At 39.0% G+C, this 21,939-nt stretch overlaps 1 protein-coding gene and 1 long non-coding RNA gene across 4 annotated transcripts; one reads left to right on the top strand and one right to left on the bottom strand.

Moving 5' to 3' along the window:
- Positions 1-113: 113 nt before the first annotated feature.
- Positions 114-17,925, bottom strand: SLC35G1 (solute carrier family 35 member G1). Of its 3 annotated transcripts, XM_039871707.1 has the most exons (4): positions 17,650-17,925; positions 13,660-13,840; positions 1,219-1,318; positions 114-259 (listed from the first exon to the last, which is right to left on the bottom strand). In XM_039871707.1, the coding sequence occupies exons 1-4, from the start codon at positions 17,825-17,827 to the stop codon at positions 251-253; spliced, it is 468 nt and encodes a 155-aa protein (XP_039727641.1). In that variant the 5' UTR covers positions 17,828-17,925; the 3' UTR covers positions 114-250. The 3 variants fall into 3 exon arrangements, with proteins under 3 accessions (XP_039727641.1, XP_039727640.1, XP_039727639.1); XM_039871706.1 differs by lacking the exons at positions 114-259; positions 1,219-1,318 and adding an exon at positions 8,331-11,611 and having other exon boundaries at positions 13,660-13,837; positions 17,650-17,919; XM_039871705.1 differs by lacking the exons at positions 114-259; positions 1,219-1,318 and adding an exon at positions 8,331-11,611 and having other exon boundaries at positions 17,650-17,918.
- Positions 17,926-17,949: 24 nt separating this feature from the next.
- LOC120609287 (uncharacterized) lies at positions 17,950-20,406 on the top strand. Its single transcript, XR_005654720.1, has 3 exons — positions 17,950-18,214; positions 18,939-19,013; positions 20,118-20,406. It is a non-coding gene; the product is annotated as an uncharacterized LOC120609287 (long non-coding RNA).
- Positions 20,407-21,939: the final 1,533 nt, after the last annotated feature.

Consider the following 21,939-nt stretch of genomic DNA (forward strand, 5'->3'; position numbering starts at 1 on the left):
GGGGGGATGTGAGTTCAGGATTTTCCTCAGCTTCCATCTTGAACTGCCCTCTCACAATATCGTTTTCATAGTGATTTAACCATAAAGAAAAAAAAACCCTTAAAATTGAATACTAGGTTTTAGTTAACCTTTATTTTGGCAGAGAAACTATTGCACAATTGTTTAATGTTCCATTTCCAGTGTAAAAAATTGGGAGTAAAACAGTTAGAAGAGTTAAAAAAAGAATGGTAGGTAAAGAAGAAACAGGTTCTCAGTGTACCTAGAGAGAAAGAGAGGAGAGGTTAAGGAAAGTTTCATTTAAAAATGATTTAATTAGGGGAAATCTGAACAAATTTATGTGCTGAGGGCATGGAGCTAGTAGAAGGAGTAGTTGAAATTATACCAAAGAGAAGCAAAATCCAGTGTATATGAGAAAGGATGGAATCTTAAGCAAAGGTTTTTATATTTTACATACTACTAAGAATTTTTTAAATTATTAAAGCGGAGGACCAACGTAAGGTTGTCAACTTTTATATTTGCCAAGTGAGAGCATTAAAAAAAAAAAAAGACAAAGCCATCTAAACAATGGCTATTCACTATAACCATCATTTCATAAATAAAAGGTATTTAAACTCTAAATATAGAAACGATATAATATGAGCATTTAAGAAATTAAGCATAGTGTTCCCATTTCACTGAGGGATGTTTATATGGACTCAGCTTTGGAGGTTAGTCCTAACTAAGTCCATATAAGCAGCTGTGTCTGCCCTGGTAGCCTGCGTTGAACTCACCAGAACAGGTTATCTCACACACGCCTTGGATGGTTGCACATCCTGTTTCCTCCAGTGTAACTTTGGCTCTTCCTATGACTTGCTTCCCTTTGTCCCTATGGTCAATATAGGTAGCCCTTGTCCTGGCTCCAGATTCCTCTCTCCAGGGGCAAGCTAACAGATGGGACCTTTGGCACCCACTTCTACTTATTTATTGAAATTGCCTGTATATCTGCCAAGGTTATGATTACTTTTTTATCACCAACTCTATTTGTTAATATTCAAACTCACTTATCTCTTTCTGGTTAGTGTATCTTTCCTTTTGTTTTCACCTTATTCATCCCCTCTCCATTGCTCCTCTTAGAATTTGTTTGGCTGGGGAAATTTATTAGCACCTTGTTTCTGCTTCTCTAATTCTCATGGTAGGTGACACTCGCCTTTACAAGGAACGGCAGATTTAGTTGCACACCTTACTGGCAGTCTTAGTGCTGTTCCTCTGAGCTTCATTTAGGCTCTTTCCTGCTTCACAATCTTTGGGGTAAAGTCCAGAGTTATTTATCTTCTCATATCTGTAAATGGGAAGCATGAGATTAATTAGAAAGTACTTTGGGTCAAACAGACTCAAGTGTGACCTGCTCTGTTCTTTGTCCTTTGCTCGTTATGTGACTTACACAAGTGTCTTAAACTCTCCAAGTCTTATTTCTTTTTAAAATGGAGAAAAGAACATCAGTCTTACAAGCTTATTCCAATGATTAAATACGAAAAATGTGCACGGAGCTTTGAGATGTCCTGGCACATGGCAGGGCTCAAGAAATGGTGGCAGTTATTATAACCCCTCTTTTCTTCTCCACACTTTATAGAATTGGGCTGTCAAATATGGTAAGTACTAGCTACATGTGGCCATTGAGCACCTGAAATGTGTCTAGTCTCAGGTTAGATGTGCTATAACTGTAAAATATACACCAGACTTTGAAGGCTTAGCATGACAAAATGAGCGTACAAAATTTTACTAATAATTTTTACATCAATTACATTTTGAAATAATGATATTTTGCATACACTGGGTTAAATAAAATATGTTAATAAAATTAATTTCACCTATTTCTTTTTACATTAATAAGGTCACCAGAAAATTCAAACCTACATATTGTCTTTGTCAGCTCTGGCTGCTATTACACAATACAATAGATTGGGTGGCTGAAACAGTGGATATCTATTTCTTATAGTTCTGGGGGCTCAAAAGTCCAATATCAAGGTCCTGGCAGAATTGGTTTGTAGTGAAGGCCCTCTTCCTGACTTGCAGACGGCCACCTTCTTGCTGTATTTTAACATGGAGAGAGGGAGGGCCCTGGTCTCTTTCTCTTCTTATAAGGACACTAATTTCACAATGAGAACCCCATCTTCATGACCTCATCTAAAGCTAATTACCTTTTAAAGGCGCCACCTCCTAATACCATTATATTGGAGGCTAGGGCTTCAAATTATGAATATTAGAGACATGCAAACATTCTGTCCACAACACATATGTAGCTTTTGTTACATTTCTATTGGACTGAACTATTGTAGAATCTTGGTTTTTATCTGCAATATAGAAAAAGTTGAAAAATTGTTGTCTGGGAGCTTTAGAGATCAATCCTGGATATGATTTCATTGCCCACATGACTTCACTGCTGAAGATGATGTCATGTTGTCTTTATCATTTATTTTGTCTTAAACAGCTACTTTGTATTGTTAATTGTTCTTTTCATGTTTATAGAAGATGAAAGAGGGCAAGTATGAGATAGGGAAGTGTCACCTGAAGAAGATTGGTCAGATACCCCATTATATCCCCAAAAGGAGGTACCACCTCAGTGAAATTATTACAGTTCAGGGCTGTCATTAGGGAATGAGAATCTGGTTGGTCAGCATTTATGTAGTAAATATTGGTTATTAAGGTATTTTGGGTGCAAGTAACAGAAACTTAATCATGAATAAGGGATTAATTGGAATGATAGTGGTGAGTTCACAGATTTGACAAAAGAGCTGGACAACTGGGTGTTAGAGAACAGGACATAGTGCAACACAAGAGTTCTGCAACCGTCACCCATGGCCCACCTCACTGAGTATTGCTGTCATACAGTTCAACTATGTGCCTTCTGCTCTTGTGACTTTATTCAACATTCAAATGACCGGGAGAGAAAAACTCGACTTTGTTTAGCTCAGGTCATGGGTCCACCCACTCCTTAGGCCATGGAGGTGGAATTCTATATTGCCAGTTCCACAATAACTGTGGGGATTAGGTTTGAGTAGTTCTCCAAAGGAAAGGGGTTGTGTCAGAGACAATGCTTTGCGTTCATGAAATTCTGTTATCTTTTCCTCTTTCTGGACACACAGGTAAATCCTATTTCCTACCTTCTTCTTCAGTTAGGTTAAGGTCAATGGGATGCAGGTAGAAATGATATTCCATGTCCAAGCCTATGTGTATATAAGATCTGCTTCAAGCTTAGAGGCTATATGTGTAAGAAATCAGGATCATAGGATGGAAGGAGCCTGGAAGCCTGAGTCACCACTTAAAGGAGTGACTATAGTAAGCTTACAACTTTCATCACACTATGATGTAATTAAGAAATAAAACTTTATTGCTACATCTGAGATTTTGAGGCTGTTTGTTATAGTATAATTAGTATAATTAAAATACAAGAGTATAATTTTACAAGAAGGGGATGAAGGGTGCTGGGAATACAATATATCATCCTGGAAAGAATCAAGAGAACCAAGTACATGGAGACTGATATATAAAACATTGCCAACTTTATTAATATACAATGACAAACAATCGTTTAAGGAACCAGGTGCTCAATCTTTTGCTCAGTCCCTTTTCTTCTGCATTTAAAGTATCTGAGAAGCCAAATTATAATCACATGGATACTTGATAACATGGATATACAAAGAATAAGGGGTGTTGATTTTATAATTGTAGTGGTCAGTCTTGTTTGGGTCATATTTCTTAAAATGAAGTTCAAGAGCCCCTTGGGCTATACTGCAGGATACTAGGGGGCACAAAAAAAAAAACAAGATAAACTTGGCACATCAAAGATTTGGAAGGTACAATGTTAAATAACTGAATTGGTAATTTAAAATAATATCTTTATATTAAAACAGATATTATTATTATAACATATTATTATAACATATCTTCATCACAGATATGTTATTAGAATGCCAAAAATTGCATGAATTAAAAAACAGCATGAAGCCTCAAAGAAGTTTTGAGCTTGAGAGGAGCAGCTTCCAGCTCAGGGTGAGCAGTATAGCAGCAACGTCAAGAGCATAGGCTTGGAGTTTGACAGACCAGGGTTTTTAAGATCCAGGCTCTGCCACTTTTTAGCTTTGTGGCCTTGGACACACTTAACTTCTCCAAGCCTCTATTTCCTCAACAATGAAATGAAGGCAATAAAGATTCTTCCTCACAGAGTTGCGAGAATCAATGACCCAGGGCATAAAAAGCTGTTAGGACAGTAGCTGACACATGAAGGACACAATAAAGGGTAGTGGTTATTGTTGCTATGATTATTGTTATTCCCCAGACGCTTCTCAGCTGTTAATGAAAAGCTAGAAACTCATCATCGTGGTGCACCCATCTCTATAATGGGAACATACCTGTCACAGCTACTCTATTTTCCTGTTTCTGAGGCTGGCCAACCCTTCTTCTGATTGGTACATTATACCTTCAGAAATGTTATTAGTACCTGTAGGGAAGTTATGGCTGAAAGTGGCTATCCCAGAATTTAACTCTGTATATTTAGGCATCATTGCATAATTCCATTCTACCCTGGTTTGAGCCCTCAGGAGCCTATCTCATTTCAAGGTTCTTGGTGGTATCTCGCCATAGCCCATGCATACTGCAGTACTGTTATCACCTTCTATTCTTTCACATCCAGCTTTCCTACATGAAGGGGAAGGAGATAGGAGGAGGGCATACATACTTCCAAATCCCAAAGTCACTTGTGACGGAGTGATTCCCTGTCCTACATTCTACCCCAGCTAAGGAGGTGATGTGAGTTTTGGAAAGGTCAAGGTCTTTGAGGTCAGGCAGACCAAGGGCAGTGGTTCAGCTTCATCATTTACTAGTGAGGGTACTGGAATTTACTATTTGATCTCTTTTGAATTTCACCTTTGCAATTGACCAATCTCCTAGAGTTGGCGAGGATTGAATAAGACAACGATCAAGAAGCTCCTGGCCTGAATGGGACATATTAAATAAATGATAGTTTCCTTTCCAAGTAAAAGTGGTTTTGGTGCTGTGGAAAGGCAGATATTGGCTCAGGGCTGGACAATGATTTCTGTGATTTTGGAGGATACATTTCTACTTAAAACTGAAATTCAGTTTTCCCTTTTGTATTTTCTTCAAAGTTGGAGCATGTGGAAATTTAAGTCTAATTTGTAGACTGGATGAGGAGAACAAAGGGAAGAAAGCAAAAAGAAGATAGTGACAGTGCAGCAGGGTGATAGCTCAGATTAAAGCAGTAAACATTTCTCTGTGTATTCATACACATATATGTATGTATTTCTCTCTCTCTCTCTCTCTTTTACTCCTCCTTTCTTTTATCCTTTCCTTTCTATCAAGTGATCTCGTTTTGGTTCCACCAGTTTTTTATTTTATTTTTTGACTAGGTTATGTATCCACGTGGTTCAAAATTCAAAAGGTATAAAAGAGGATTCAGTGAAAACTTCTTCAGCTGCCAAACACTTCTCCCTACAGGCGACCAATGTTAACAGTTTCCTCTGTATCTTCCTAGAATATTGTTTACCCCCTTTTTATGCAAATGATCACAAAATGTACTATATTATTCTCTGAATCTTGCTTTTATCACTAAACAATCTTGAAGATTACTTCATACTCTTACATGAAAAGCTCCCTTGCTCTTCATTTTATTTTTTATTAATTTTTTAATTTTTCAATTACAGTTGACATTTTCTGTTAGTTTTCCTTAATTTGTTTTTAATTGCATTTTATGTATGTACCATTACTTATTTAACCAGCACCCTATTAAGGAACATTCAGGCTAGTTCTAATTTTTTGCTATTATAAGTAATGCTATAAAGACTAATCTTGTACATATCATTTTGCAATAAGCAAGTGTAAGATAAATTCCTAAAATGGAATTTCTGGGTAAAAAAGTATGTGCATTTGTAAATTGATAGATGTTACCAAATAACCCCTCACAAAAGTTGTACTAACGCACATACTCATCTTCAGAGGTGATTACAGAGCATGAGACACTTCTGAAAGCACATACAAAGGAACCAAAGCACTTATAAAGGAAGTAACAGACAATTTGATCTGACTCTGTGACCATGGGCCAAGTGGATTGCTTGTTCCTTTTCTCTTGGATATCTCATATCTCATATAGTTCCTTAACTTTTCAATTCTAAAATGGAACGCACAATTAAAGATGCCTCCAATTTAGTTATTTAGTTGCATTTCAGATTGTCATAACCTCATGAACAAGTCAGTAGATTTAATGATGGGTTTAATCTTTGTTCTTTTTAAGGTTTCAAATTTTATACCTCTATTAAATCTACAGTCCTAGAACTTTTTCGTTTCTACTTCTTTACTTTCTTAAGCATCACTGAGAACTCCAAATAACTTCTGTTTATGTGGGCTACATCTATCTATATAGCCGTAGATAGGTCATATCTATCTACGTGAAGGGGAAGGAGATAGGAGGAGGGCATACATACTTCCAAATCCCAAAGTCACTTGTGACGGAGTGATTCCCTGTCCTACATTCTACCCCAGCTAAGGAGGCAGCTATATAGATAGATATTTACCATATTTGAAAGCAAAACTGAAAAAAATTATTTATTAAAAGTGATTCCATTTTGTTAACATAAATAATATTTTTATGAAAAAAATAACTACTTAAAAGTGAGAATAATATTGTTTTATATTGTTGCAAATCTGGCGTAATAGATGATAGCTGGCATGGTACCTTGAGGAACCCAATGGAACGTTTTCCTGTGAAGTGGACTTCTGTGCTACAACACTTCCTGCCCTGTCTTGATAAGAGATATCTCTGCTCTTTACCTTACTGTTGTAAAGCCCCATCTCCAATTTCCAGATGACAGGGAGTTCAAAGTTCATGGGCTTTCTGTGAACTGATTTTCCAAGTCCAGCTCCAAACTTAGTGTTCAAATAGGCTAAAACTTGGATGGGTCTTTCTTTGCAATCACAGAATCCCTGATAGGTATCTTGCAGAATTCTAAGTGGATATAGTAGCTGTATTAGATTTGATGTAATGACCCGAGGAGCCATATTACAGTGTGCTTAGTGGAGGTGGGGCGGTGCCCAGGTTTCACAAGCCCAGCTTAGAATAACCAATTTCTAATGCCCAGTACTGACCATGACACCATATACCTAGATCAGAGGCCAGCATGTTATCCAGGACATCTGGCTCTCTTCCCACTAGATCACCTTCGAGAGACTAATTATGTTTATTGGATGAACAGGTAAGAGGTTAGAAGAGCTATGTTGGATATAGAGGCTAGTGCATGAGAAACACACGGGAATCAGACTCGTGCCCCTATCCAGAGCCACGTGTAATACAGAGGACCAGAGCTAAAGCCAAAACTGGAAAGGTGGCAACATCTTTGCATAAGATAAAAAGGCTGGTGACCTTTGGCAGCCCTGCATGGGCAGATCAGCCAGGAAATGTGAGTTGCCCAACATGGAATTCTGTGCTAGCAGGAGGGAACCAGATGAGGTTTGTAATCCAGAGGACTGGTCTTACAGTTCATGGTAAGACTACTCAGGAGTAAGGACCTGGGGGTAGGTATCATTTTGAAGAGGACAGTTCATTACTGTTTCTGTCCTCTGTGGTCTGCAAGTCTTTTCTATGGCACTCATTTGTAATATGGTTTGGGCGAGTAATATTACTCGATTTAACACATGAAGCAAATGAGGAAAATAGGCTCAGGGACATTGCCCAGTGGGATTGATAAAACCACACTCAGATCTTCAGACTCCTAATCTAGTGCTCTATCCACTCTTCCAAGGTGGGCTAGTATGGGTGGGAGAAGCTGGATAGGGGAAGAAACAAAAGCTCAAGCTTAGCCATTGGAGGCTGAGGCCTTAGAGGGCAAAGAAGAGAAGAAATCAGGAGAAACACAGAGGAAGGAATCTGTTGGCAAATGTGGGTGTTGGTGGGAAGATTCATCCAAGTATCAAATTTGTGTAGGGACATGGGAAATCAGATTAGAAAAGGGCCAGATAAATCATCTGGATGTGATGTGGTGTGTGATGACGCATCACTGTGGTTTCATGAGAACCGGAGTAACAATGAAAGCAGGGCTTTAAGAAATTATGGCAGTGGGACAAGGTTGGAGTAGAAATCAGTAACCCAATTAGATATGATTATGGTAATTCGGTTGTGAGGTGTTAAGTCTTGTACTAAGTTGGTGAGAGTGGAAATGGCCAAGAATGAATCCACAGACAATAAACAGATAATCCAGGACTTAGTAACAAATTAAGTATGAGAACAAAAAGTAGAGTTTAAAGCTGCTCCAAGCTCTGGGAGTCTAGAACAATAAAGTCCTCACTGGAACAGAAGATTGAAACCTTTATTGTAGAGATATTAGAATTGTTATGACAGTATCAGAGAGACAGACAAATAGTTTGAAACTTGAGATTACATCACAGCTGAAAAGCTAGAGGTCAATCTCCTTTATAAAATAAATTTTGAATCACATGGATGAAAAAGGAAATAAGTTATATTAGCTAGCACATTTTCTATTATAAAAATCAAAATATAACTTTTATATTAATTTTATTAATTTTTATTTAGTACTTATAAAACAAAAACAATCTGAAAATACTTTCTTTTTCAAGATAGAGAAACTAAAATCTTTATAAAATATACACACCCACAATGCATACCCCTGTATATACCTTGGACATTATAAAAGTGTTTAAGAATCACACCCTGTAAAAGTTGAAAGAAATATTTTCTCCAACCTTGGTCATATATTGTGACATTCAAGTACTTAATCCGCACTGTTGAAATAAAACGTCTCTAGTGTACAGGCCCAAAGGGATTTAACTTTCAAGGTCCCATAGATCCTTTTATTGTGCAAAGTAAAGAACCAGGAGTGAGTTCCCTGAGAGTTAATTTACCTTAGGTAGGTCAAGCAGTGGTTTACTTTCCATACTTTATCATGGAACTAAGGGAGGGGAGAAGGCCACGGAAACCCATCTTGGGCAGATCCCCTCCCCAGCACCCTTATTTATGTAGTGTGGCTCTTATATGAAGGTTTCTAACCCTTGAGCTCCAAAATGCTGACTCTATAATTATCTTAGATAATTGCAAAATGATGCTTCTGCAACTCTAAACTCCAATATTGTGGATTAAGCCCAAGTTATGATTGTGTTAACTCCCCTAAATCGACTTCATTTAGGATTTGTCAGGTGGGAAGCATTTGAGAAGACCAGTAAGCCAAAAATTCCCTCTTGGAACTACTGGAGAAGATCCTTTCTCACTAAGGCATAGCCTCAGAAGCCGAGTTCCTTCTTACTTGGGAAGAACTGTGAGGAAAGGGTGGGGAAGAGCCTATAATCTTTTAAATTTGCAGACTTAAGATAATAATAGATGCTAGGTCTGACAAAGTAAGAGTTGGAGACCATTATAGCCTCACCAACAAAGGGTTCATTGTGACAAAGAGTCATTTGCATGTACTCCCCACTTCCAGATTAACCTCCCAAGTGTTCCTAAATATTCAATTCTCTCTTTAACTGCAGAGTATTGGCCTGATGAAGTTCCAGATATAAAATCTGTTGTTTGAATTCACGATGTTAGTATCAAGATACAGCACTGACATTTAATACCATACTGATATACTAGAATTTAACAGTGATTTTTTCTTCCATTCCAGAAAACTACAAAAATCAATCAACCATTGGAATTTACATCTTTATATTAAACATATAACATGAAACATTATTACATATAATTCCATAAGGGAAAAAAGACTATAAAAATAAGTTTAAGAGGATTACTGTACTTTAAAAAGTTGTTTTACAAATATATATTCCAAAGTCCTCTAGGTATTTGGTTTGGAGGGTAAGGGAGGTATCTATCAGGGTGAACCATAAGAAACTATGGTTTTTGTAAGTTAAAAAAGTAAAATCTCGGCAATTACATATGGTTCCACCTAATAAAATCCTGAGAAAATTTTATTTGGTATCACACTATAGATTCAAAGGGAATTTCTAGAAAATCACATTTCTAGTAAGGGGAAAACTCTTAAGGATAGAAATGTGCACACTGGCCATGCCAAGATTTTTCTCTTGCAATTTAAAGGCCTGAAATCTTAGAAAGTTTTAAAAAATCTAGTAGTTTAAAAAAAAAACAACAACAAAAAAACCAGAGGACCTTTAAAATTATAGTGATAGTTGCAGCTGCCAATGCCACTGAAAGAGAAACTATTAGTCAAATTTGGTGATTTAAAGACTTTTTAAAAAGTTGACATATAAAAATTCTGGTATTAAAATAAAAAGGCACAAATATGGGTTAAAAGAATGATAATCATTTATAAAAGCCTTGAAAATAAGGCTAATCCATTTGTATTATTAACACCATTAAGAAGGCACCTATTCTAAGTTTCAGCTTTGGCCTCCTAAGTGGAATTACATTTCAAATGAATTTTCAATATAATACTAATCGTAGCATCATTATTATCAGTAAGTTTCTTAGCCTCTCCACTGCTTTAAGAGCATCTAAAATTTCCTCCCTACCAATATTCCATCAGTACCAAAAGTACACTTTGAAAAATTACATATATTTATACTAGAGTCATAAATTTTTTTGTAGTGTTTCTTCAACTAATGAGCTATCCTCTTACAAATGCCACCCAACAAAAAAAATAAACCAAAATCAAAAAAAATAATTGCTATACCAAACCGACTGGCTATGCTTCACTAATTAAAGACATAACCGTATTCAAAAATGGTACTTTAGTTATGAAATTTATTAAATATAATCAGTAAAGTAAATGCAGATTTTCCGGGTGTGTGAATGTGTTGTGTGTCTGAACCGGGTGACGGTATACTTGAAAAAAAATATATACACATTTCCACAATGATGCTTCATTTGGAATTCTGACACCATTTATGAATGGTTGCTCCACTACTACTGGCTACTACGCAGAGCGCGCCACCCACTGTCCACCATGTTGGTACATCATTAAGGAAAATAATCTGAAAGATAAAAGCAAAAACCACATCCATAGTCTTCACTATTGCTACTGGCCCTGCCTTTTCTATTTGAAGGGCTTTGGTGAGAAACACCTGACCCGCCAGACCAAATAGCCCGATTAGGATGAGAAAGAGCCTGTCCAACCCACAGTATGGCAGACGCCACTCTCCTGTTATAAAGAGGATGATGACGCATTCCACAAGGCCGAGAACTACATAATACCAAATGCTCAAAAAGTATTCCACAGATTTCCCCATTTTTCTGAGGATAATTAAAGTGAAGGCAGCAAACAGGGCATGTCCAACAGATGCCATGGAGCCCTTCAGGTGATCTGAATAGCTTTCAACCATCTCGGCAGTGTTGGAACCAAACAAAAACGGCGGCCTCACAATTAGGATCACTCCAATGATGGCGAATGAGGTGAAGAGAGCATCCCAAAGGCTATATTTTTCCTTGAGAAATATCCAAGCAAATATAGCTGTAAACACTGGACAGCTAAACGAGATTACTGTGGCATCAGCGAGGGATGTTGTCTGGAAAGCGTAGTATAAAAGGATCATGGCGGTAGAACCGAGGATTCCTCTGAGAAAGAGGAATATTCGTTGACCTTTTGGGCCTATAAACCCAGTTCTGTAAATTCAAATGAAGGAATGCATATTAAGCAAACTTAGTATTTGTTTTTAAATTAGAAGTTTTAGTTAAATATCATTTTAGAAGTCCTAACTATCGAAAAATAAGGTAATACCAAATTAATTCTATTTTATAGTATAATAATTAAAACCATTATACATCTTTAAAAATGTTTTCTAAGTTTGGCTGACATTAAAGACTTCACAGTATAAGCAAAAAAAAAAAATACAAGAGGATTACAGAAATAGTATAATTATAATTCAGTAAATATAGATTTTATATATATGCCTTTATAATTTTATATATATATGAGCAAAAAAGACAAAAAGGAAAATATACTAAAATATTTGTTGTGGTTATATCTTATTCTAGTCGTAGGTACTTTTCCTTCTTTAAATTTATTTTTCCCAAATTTTCTACAAAATATATACGAAAATGTATTGTTTTTATAATAAATACAATTTCAAAGATTTAGGTGCCCCGTATAAAAAAAACTTGGTCCTGGATAGTGTACATTCCCAATCTTATCAATTTTTCTATAAAAGCTGAGGCAATGATAAAATTTGTTTTACCCACTGAATATGAGACAACTTTTCACTGTTCTCATTAAGAAAAGAGTTAAAACACACTGAAAAAGAAGCTGTAGAATTCGGATAAGTATAACAACTGCTACTCAAAGTTTTTTTAATTAAATATTTTCTAGGCAGAGTATTATGTAAGTTTTTGGCTAGGTGAAGCTCACTGATTTGTGCCAGGCTGGACATCTTTAGGACAGGATCTAGGCCTGACATGGGGACCCAGGGTCCCCGGAGTGAGAAATGAAAGTGTGGTCATCTTTGATCCACACTTTAAGAAGCAGAGTCTTCCCTGAGAGTGAAATATAAAATGGGTCAAAACAGATTAGTGCCAAGGATTTACAAAAATTCTTCTAGTGCCTTCCCCATCAATACTTTTATTCCAAAATGGGGAAGAGGATTTTATTAGCATCAGTGGTTTGTTGCCATCCTTGGAAAGTCTTACGTAATTTCCTATAATACTGTGTCTTGACCACACTTACACAGGAATTTCTGATAATATTAATCTTAGCAGATTTTCACCTTTTTCACCGCATCCTCAGGATAAGGAGTGAAACTAGTCTAAGTGAATCTGCACCGTGTTATGGATACTTTGGTGGCGAGTGACTGAAGCTTTTAATTTGGGGTTTAAGCATCTTTGCCCAAAGAGAGGAGATACCAGGCAGCCGTCAGGAACCCAAATGGTCTCTCCTCCCAGGGTTCTGTGTGTACAATTTATAATGGTGTGGGGGAAGCACAATTTTAACCTGAGGAGGGCATGTGGGAGTTCCATATGGAAAGGAAAGAGAGGCTGAGTGGGGAGAGATCAGGAAGGATGGGGAACAGATAGTTTTCATATACTGTTACATTCTACACAAAGCATTCTGATCTATAAAACATTTCATTTGATCCTTGCCACCATAAGGCAGGGTAGAGGACAAAGAACATAATTCCCTCCAGTTTACAGATGAGGACACTGAACATGAAAGTAGTTAAAAAGGCCCTCCTCCAGACTACCTTTCCCCTTTCCCAAAGAACCCTAGAGGGAAGACCTAAATATTATTACTGTAGCCTTCTGTCTGCCATAGTAACAGAGCGACCTGTTCTACTTAATGAAACCTTTGACACTAGGAGACACTACCACTTTCTCTTGTTTACTTTTTTCTTCCAAATACTAGTTATGCCAAAACAAAGAAAGGAGGGTAGCACAAGATGCCCCCATTTACACAATGAATTATACAAGGAAAGCTTGTTCTCAAAATGAAGGGTGGAGAATAACTGAATCTCTTTCTCCCTCTTTGTCGGGGCACGTGCTTCGTGCTCATGAGCATCCTCTTTGGGTGGATGCTTGTGACTTTTCAATAATCAGAGCCAAAAGGTGTAGGGACTGGTAAAATCTATAGGAGGGATAAAGGAGATACTACAGAGTAAATGATTTGAGCAGGTCAAAAGATTTAAACATTTATTAATATAGTCTACTTAAGAAATACTTACTTTCTGTATATTAAGCAAGGGATAATGACTAGCATCTGGAACACACATCGGAATGCACTAATTTCTACAGCATGGACATCTTGCACTTTTTTAACAAATAAAGAGCCCACTGAGAAAAAGAAGGCAGACAATAATGTGTAAAACAAGCCCAGTCCAGGACAGCGTGCTTTCTTCTTGGCTTCTGAAAAAGATTAAATTCTGGTTAGTCCTTGTTTCCAAGTGTATGTTTTATCATTTTCACTTAGAAATTGAGAAAAAATGAGGCAGTGTTATTGGCTCACAGGTGACAAATATTACCTTCTAAGCATCTCCATTTTCTGGACCTGAAACATTTTCCCCACCAAGATGAAAAACCAAAGACGAAGGAAACAATTTAAACCTATATATTTTTTAATGCAGTTTCATCCTAAAAATTAAAGTTCTTTTGGCTCATTGAAGAATCATTCCTCACCTATAAGTCAAAAATAAGTAAAATGCTTGCCAAGACAGTGAGAGAAATCTTTAGGAAATGCCTGTCAAGATGGCTAGAGAAAAATGCTTCCAAATGATATTTTATATCATCTCACTGGTGAACTGGGCTTTATGAAGAAAGTGTTCTGTTCTGGAAAGCAGTTCATAACTGTATTCCATGGCTACATGTTAGTTATCATGCTGACCCTAAAGTGCTTTTTAAAAATATTTTTAAAATAGAATTGCCATCTAATACCAAACTCCTGGCTTGATCTGAATCAGGAAACTTCTGCTTTCTCCAGGCCGTCAAGTATTCAACCTATTAATGACAGTCCGTATGAGCGTTAAACTTTTGTTTAGCCACTTCCTCTGTCTTAGTTGCCTAAAACAAGAATAGAACCTGCTTTCAATCTCACCTCCTGGCATACAAAGAAGGGCAAAATGGAGCAGGATTAGCAGAGAACTCCCTAAAAGGCCACACGCTGAGGAATATACTCTTTTCTTTTTTAACTAACACAAAAAAGGAGAGCATAAGAAGGAAACACTACTGGCCCTCATCAGCTAAGAACACAGCAGAGCTGAAGGATGTGTGGGCACATGCAATTTGTAGTAAAACCAGAATTATTTCCATCTAGGAATTTACAATGTGTTCTTCTACTGTAAAACAGTACTGCATAATCATGTGTTTTTAAATATCCTGCCCTTATAAATGCAAACACCAGGTAATACATTTCAACATCCTGATATTAGCTAAATACTTATGCCCACAAGTGACACTGCAAATTGGGACCAAAGTATGATGATGCACAGTCTTTCCAGTGGCATTCTGCAGCCTGACCTTTGTAGTAAAAAAATACCATTCTGGTCAGAGACTTCCATCTCTTCCTGTTCTGGGTGCACAGCTAGAGAGAATGATTTGGATCTAGCAGTTGTTATATTACAGGTTATAAATTATAAGCGCCAGATTCCTCCATGTTCTATTCTGTAATTATGTGGTCAGATATTGCAGAAACAAACTACACATACCCATTCAGCCCATGAGAAAGAAGCTTTAGAAGACTTCAAAGTTAAGCACCACTGAACACACATCTTGGCTGTGGTCAGCTTTAGAATTCAGCTTCTGAAATTTCAGAATTCAGGTCCAAATAAAATAGTTTTTCTTAAAAGAAACCCAACTCATACATAGAACCTACACCCTCAGACAGAACAGGAAGATCAAGGACAGAAAACATCTCCCTGGTCTATTATTTGAGGATCTTCTCCAACCTAAACTTCTTAATTTTCTCCAGGAATATTTGAACTTAACATGATATTTAACTCTTTGAAAACTTAATTTCACACTCCTGGCTCTGATGATCTTTTTCTTAAAACACATACACTCAATAGTTTCTTGTCTATAAACACTTAAAGCCCATGGTTCCTGACTGGGACAGGACAGTTGTTACCAGGCCTAGCTGAACATGATTATTTGTTAATGAGGGTGAGAACTAGCTCTACACAGGCAAACTCCAGTCTCTTACTGAATAGTAATTTCAATTCTATCAATGGAGATGAGCAAGAGTAACATAATGCTTATGTAATGTGCTTCCGTGTTCATATCCCACTACAAGCATATCTAGTCATTTGGTACTATAAATAATTCAAATTTAGTAAGCAATCAGTACAATTTCCTGAAAAGAAAACAGAAAAGTTGCTCAGTTTATCTAACTTCTGCTTTAAACTGGTAGTGGTTCACCATTCTGGCTGAGGATTAGAATAAACTAGTCACTTTTTAAACTTCAGTTCTGAAGCCCTACCCCAGACCCACTGAAACAGGATCTCTGTAACCACAAAAAAGCTCCATTGGTGTGAGAACCAATGCTATCAAGCTCACTCCTTCCAGCGGAATGTGAGGCATAGACCTAAGACAACCTCTCCTTGCTTCAGTCTGAGATCCACACTGTGCCTCAAGAAAACAAATAGATGTCTTAGGATAGCTGTATGTTGTCTGTGAAGGTTATCCAAAAATGTAAGAAAAATGAGTACATTTCAACATGAACTTGAAAATGAGCTTTGTTGAGCTAGCCAGTTGGATCAAGAGGTTAAAATGATACTATCACAAAGTTCAATGACAACAGTATGGTTTAAAGGGTTTCTATGGCAATCCTGTTTTCAGAATATTATCTGGTCACTTTATAAAAACTATTATTAAGTCTTACTGTTGGCAACTTCAATCTTAGAAGCTAAAGGACCCCACAAGATTCTTATGTGCAATCCCTTATATGGGTTTGTCATTTTGCCACGTGCTGCCTGAATGAACAGTATTCCTCTTCAACTCACAAACGGGGAACTTTTAAGAGTTTGCAATGACTGACTCAACATTTCACCAGAATGACATTCCACTATAGGGTAATAAGGTGAGAAACTGACTTTTTTTTCAAAGGCTGGTCACATCTGGTCAATTCAGCTTGGGGTAACTCCTGCTCTAGAGGCTCTGGCCCATGCATAAATGATTAGAAGTCTGAATGTTCTGTTAGCATTTAGATAAAAATGGAGCAAGAATGATCTTCCTGGGGAAAGTGCATACAGGGAGGAAAAAAGGTGAGGTGGGGTTAGAGACATAGAAATCCCATCATTCTTAAGGTAGGCGACCCAGAGGATGAGGCTGTGCAGACTGTAATTTTGTCTTGAAAGGACATTTGCCTATTTCTCTCTTCTTCCAGAAGCTGCTTCAAGTTCAAAGAGAACTGTGCTTATAGCTAGTAGAAAGGGTCCAGGGCTGGGTTTCTGGAAAGCTGGTGCTGCCGGGACCTGTGCCCTGTCTCACCGACCCACACCGCAGATCTTCGGAAAAACAAAACAAAAAACCCCCAAAGCCCTCACCTTCCTGGGCCTCACTTTCCTCATTTGTCAAAAGAAAGGGCTGAACAAAATCAAGAGTTTTTCACACAGGGTCCTTGAACCTCTTAACCATGGATGTAAGATTGTGTCTCTGCCTTCTTTTGCATCAGTTGCTAAAAAGTCCTCCGAACTCAAAAAAGTTCAAGAACCAGTGGTCCCACACTCAACTCTGCCTTCCCAAGATTCTAACATTTGGGACAAACATTTTTTTTAGACTCCATGTTTTTAAACTTCCTCTTCGGGGAACACGTTTACCACCGATATCGGTTTTCATGGTTAGCTTCCTCCCAACCACGATCGGCTGAGAGATGGCCTTTCTCCGTGACCCCTTCAACCTCTAACCTCAAGCTGGGCGCACCGAACTGCAATCTGACTCCACAGTCTTGCCCGCAATAGAAACAGTTTAAGAATCCCAAAAAGGTTCTAAACACAATCAGAAACTTTCTCTGGACTTTGTGCCGGCGCGGGTACAGGAGACTTCTGTTTTACTGCCCCCCCGGGTGACAGATCCAGTGATTTTTTAAGCATGGGCAGAGTGCGGATAGAGGGCGCGGTCCTCAATGCTCCCCCGGCCCGCGGCTGCGGGGATCCGGGCGCTGGCACCCGCCCACCTTCCCCCCAAGGGCGAAACCCGCGCCTGGGTCCGCATCCCGCACTCACCCGGCTGCACGCGGGAGCCGCACGGCGAGGAGCGGCACGGCCAGCACCACCCGGAGTCGAGAGTTTCCGCTGCCTCCGCGGCGGCCGGCTCCTCGCTCGCGCCCGGGGGCGTGTCGTCTGTTAGCGGCAGCCCGGGCTCCTGAAGCTCCGCGGCCCCGGGGCTCTCCAAGGGCCACATCGCGCAGCCGGTGATTTCCCCGCGGCCGTCGCGGCGTCTGGCGCCCGCAGCGGCGGCTCTGGTGCCAGGCTCTTCCGGCCGCCGGCGGCGACGGCGGCGCGCATGCGCGCACGGTCCTCTTGGCCCCCACCTCCCCTCCCAGGGATGGGGCTCGTCCTCCGTTGCCCTCTTACCTTCAGCTCCCCGAGCCTCCGCGCAGCCCGAGGCGGGACGCCTCTCTGGTCAGGCTGCGGTGGCCACAGGTGGCTCGAAGGCATCCACCCCTCTGCTGCGGTCCGGCTAGACTGACCAGCGGTTCGGAGTCATCTTCTCCAAGGCATACTGGACCTCTTTCTGTCATTGCAGAGAGAGGTCTTGTGGCATTCTCTTGAGACAGACCTTCAGGAGGTTAGGCGGGTATACTTTTATTTATTGATGTGACACCGTATTCAGCACTTCTGGGATACCTTGGAGACCTTGCCAAGCACTCTGGCTATCTTTGAAGAATCAAGAGTTTTTCCTCCGTTGTCTCATTGCCATTTATCCAAGGAGGGTATAATTTTTTTTTTTTTAGGTTAAAAAAAAAAAAAAAACTATAAACATAGGGAAATATGCCTATAAGACCGGAGTGGAACCCATTTATATGTTCTTTGTAACAATAGGCATTCATTATCGGTCTTCTTTCCTTCCTTGTTTTAATTGAAACATCCTAATTTGGTTAGATGTAAGATTCCAATAATCTGATGTAATTACACCGGTAAAATCAAAGATATATGTCATTCGGCCCCAGGATTCACTAATAGCCTCTTTACGTTTACGTAATTCTTTTTCGGTTATTTGCTTTCTTTGAATGTGGAAGGACAGTGTCTGGGCAAAGATGAACTTGTCTAAATCGTTCAAGGTCAAAGCACAAGCAGATTACCAAACAAGAGAGTGAGGTTAGCCTTTCCTTAGATATTTGCAAAAGGTGATCCACAGCTGAACAATATTGAACTTGAAGTTAAAAATCCTGGGTTCTGGCCCCGATTCTGTCCCTGAGTGTGCAACCTTGGATAGTCATTGCTGTACTACTTGAAGCCTTGGCTCCTTCATTTAATTAATAGAGATAAATGTTTCTTTTCCTACTTTTCAGAGTTTATATGGAAGTTAAGTGCCGCGATATGTGCAAAAGGAAGTTCACCTGGAAAGCAGTTACTGGAAAATGAAGGTGTATTTTTAACTAGGGTGAACACATTTATCCTCCAAACTAGAACCTTTTTTTAAGAGTGAAAAGGGAAGCTCTTTTAAAAGTTATGCAGAGCTATAGGCATAAACTGGGACTGTCCTAAGCAAATTGGGACAAATGATCGCCTGAATTCTAACTTGATTAACATTTACCTTTGCCTTATCTTAAAAGGAATTTAAGGCTGCGTACAAAAATGTATGTAACTGATTCTGTTGTTGGTGGTGATGGGGTGGTGTTTTAGTGGGGGAAATTATAAGGAGGGGTGGTGAGGGTGATAGATCATGATTATGAAGCAAGAATCAAGAAATCAAGTTCAGTCTCACAACTACATTCTGAGATTTAGATTTGAAGAATCCCCCGCTTTCGAATGGTGAAGATGGTGGCTAGGAAGTGTAAGGAAGAAAGATTCAGAATGTTTTGAGCAAGAAGTGTCTTGACCACTTCACTTTCAACACCATTCTCAAAAAGGGAGAAGAGAGAGAAAAGAAAATGGGTACCACAGCAGTGTGGACTAACGATGACTAAAGGGTGATGGAATGATTTTGGTCTTGCAGTTTACATATTCCCTTTAACTACCCTCCCCTCTGCTGCTCACCTTGATCTAGGTGAGGTTCTGACTCAGGCAAAGGAGGCTGGGAGGCAGGGTTGATTTTGAGGAAGCTAGAACATGGAATGGACAGGATTTGTTGACTAGATGTGAGCATTGCTTCTATGCACAAAATCATGCAGTGTTCCAACCGGAACTCTTGTGTTTCTGAAGGAATTCAGTCCTCCACTTAGAACAGGAGCTCTCATTATGATGTCAGGTAACCACAGTGGAGCAAACCCATAGTTCACAAGGATGAAACCCCAAGCAAGAGTCACGAAGGAAGAAGGAAGAGGGAAGTAGAGAACAGGTGGGTTCTAGCATCCCCATTAATAAGTAGATGTCCAAGATCTTGTCATCCCACTGGTGACAGGTGGAGACCTTCAGGTACTGCAGGAGGAGTTAGACTCCTGATTTTCACTACTGTTTGCATGTCAGGTATGCTCCCGGTGAGTATAGTGTAAGCCTTGACTTTGTTTTTTTCTTTTGTGTAATGCTAGTGCCTGACTTGAGCTTTGATGGCTGAGACATCCACTTCAAATAGGTGTCCACTCCAAAGACAGCTATCAGGAATAAACATATGGAGGAGCAAGGCTGCCTGCCCTCACCGAGGCTCCTTTGTTTTAGAGATCTTGGTTGATTTCAATAGCTGACCATTTGGACCGCTTGTTCCGCCCCCTACCCCCTGCCATGTTCTAAGTTATGTTCTTATAAAGAGTGATCCCAGAAACCCTAGGCTCCCATACTTGACCCTAATAAAAGCAAAACTGTAGGCCTGTGCACATGCTCTCTCTCCACCCGAGACCTTACTGTGTGGTCTGAGGTATAATTTCCAGGTTCTGTGAGTAATAAACCTTTATTTTTTTTCAAAGTTTCCTGGTGTTTATTGCCGAAGGGTGTCTTGCATTCGTAATAAAAACCACAAGAGCTGGTCCAATCACAACATTGTTTATTCACAGGTTGAGTCCAGCACAAAATAGTGAGAGATTTGTAAAGTAGGAACTCTCTTTTCTTAGTGTGTCTATATGATTCATACCAGACTGGTGTCTTGGTACTGATTTGAAAGACTGCTTCCCCCCACCCCTGACCCCCACCCAAAAGAAGTTATTTTCTTACCCTTTCAACTAATGTACTTCATGACTTGGAAAATGGAAATTCCAAGATGTCAGATCTAAAGTCTAGGAAAAATAAGTACAATGGAACATAAGATCACAATTCTAAATAACCTTGGTAAATGAAAGGAAACAAGCAAAAGAGGTGGTTTAGCATAAATGTAGGATGGTACATTGGAGAGGCAAAATAAACTGTTCAAACAGATGATAAGGACTGGCTCTGGAAACATAACAACAATGACAAAAAATGCCAAGGTCAGTTTCTCAAAGAAATTAAACATAGAATTACCATATGATTCAGCAATTTCACTTCTGGGTATATACCTAGAAGAATTGAAAGCAGGGAAACAAACATATTTGTGTACCCATTTGCATCATTAGTCACAATAGCCAAAAGGTGGAAACAGCCCAAATGTCCACCAATAGATTGATGGATAAACACAATGTGGTATAGACATACAATGAAATATTATTAAGCCTTAAAAAGGAATGAAATTCTAACACATGCTACGACATAGATGAACCTCAAAAATACCTGAGACATGCAAGGTATTTTCCCCAGTGCCGGCCGTGTTTTCTCTTCAGTTTTGGCAGATAATTATAGAGGGAGGATGATGAGCATAAAATAAAGAAATAATAAGAACACACATGAATAGTGTGCTCCAGGCTTTTGAAATTTTTCTATCCAAGTAGCTAAAAAGTGTGAACTTGTAACTCTAAACTTTAATTTTTGGAGACAGAGTTGAAAGCCCTTTTATTAAATGGAAAGTTCCTTTGAAATCCCGTGTCCCATTGTGAAAATTCAGGTCAATTTTCCATTCTATTTCCTAGTATATTTATGTTTATCTCAGTACCATTTTTTCATATAACTCATTCAATTAATGTCGTTTGCCTGCCTACACTGTGCCATTTACAATCTTAACAAAGGCAGAATGGAGAATAAAGGAGAAAGGGCTGCAGTCCTCACATGGATGAGGTGGGGGATCATGGAGAAAAGAAAAATGATGCTAGCATTACATAGCTTCATGTAAAATCTATACCTCATTGGGGTGTGCCGTGCTTAGCTTCCTATTCCTTCCCAGTTTGACACACTGGGAGTCAGGACACTGGGTTCTGAGTGGTTGTGTAGGTCTGGACAAATCTGCTCAGCTCCAACCTCCATTTTCTCCGCTTGGAAGTCACAAGGCTGGAACCCCAAGCAGTCACTGTT

This window comes from Pteropus medius, unplaced genomic scaffold (genome assembly GCF_902729225.1).
Source record: "Pteropus medius unplaced genomic scaffold, Ma_sr-lr_union100, whole genome shotgun sequence".
Lineage (NCBI taxonomy): Eukaryota > Metazoa > Chordata > Mammalia > Chiroptera > Pteropodidae > Pteropus > Pteropus medius.

Bases quoted from the DNA above. Each gene is read 5' to 3' on its own strand.
- SLC35G1 (XM_039871705.1), bottom strand. From the start codon at position 17,827: ATGTGGCCCTTGGAGAGCCCCGGGGCCGCGGAGCTTCAGGAGCCCGGG. The intron at 13,841-17,649 runs GTGAGTGCGGGA...AATCTTTTTCAG, and splicing joins CGGCTCCCGCGTGCAGCCGG to AAGCCAAGAAGAAAGCACGC. The intron at 11,612-13,659 runs GTAAGTATTTCT...TTGAATTTACAG, and splicing joins CCTTGCTTAATATACAGAAA to AACTGGGTTTATAGGCCCAA.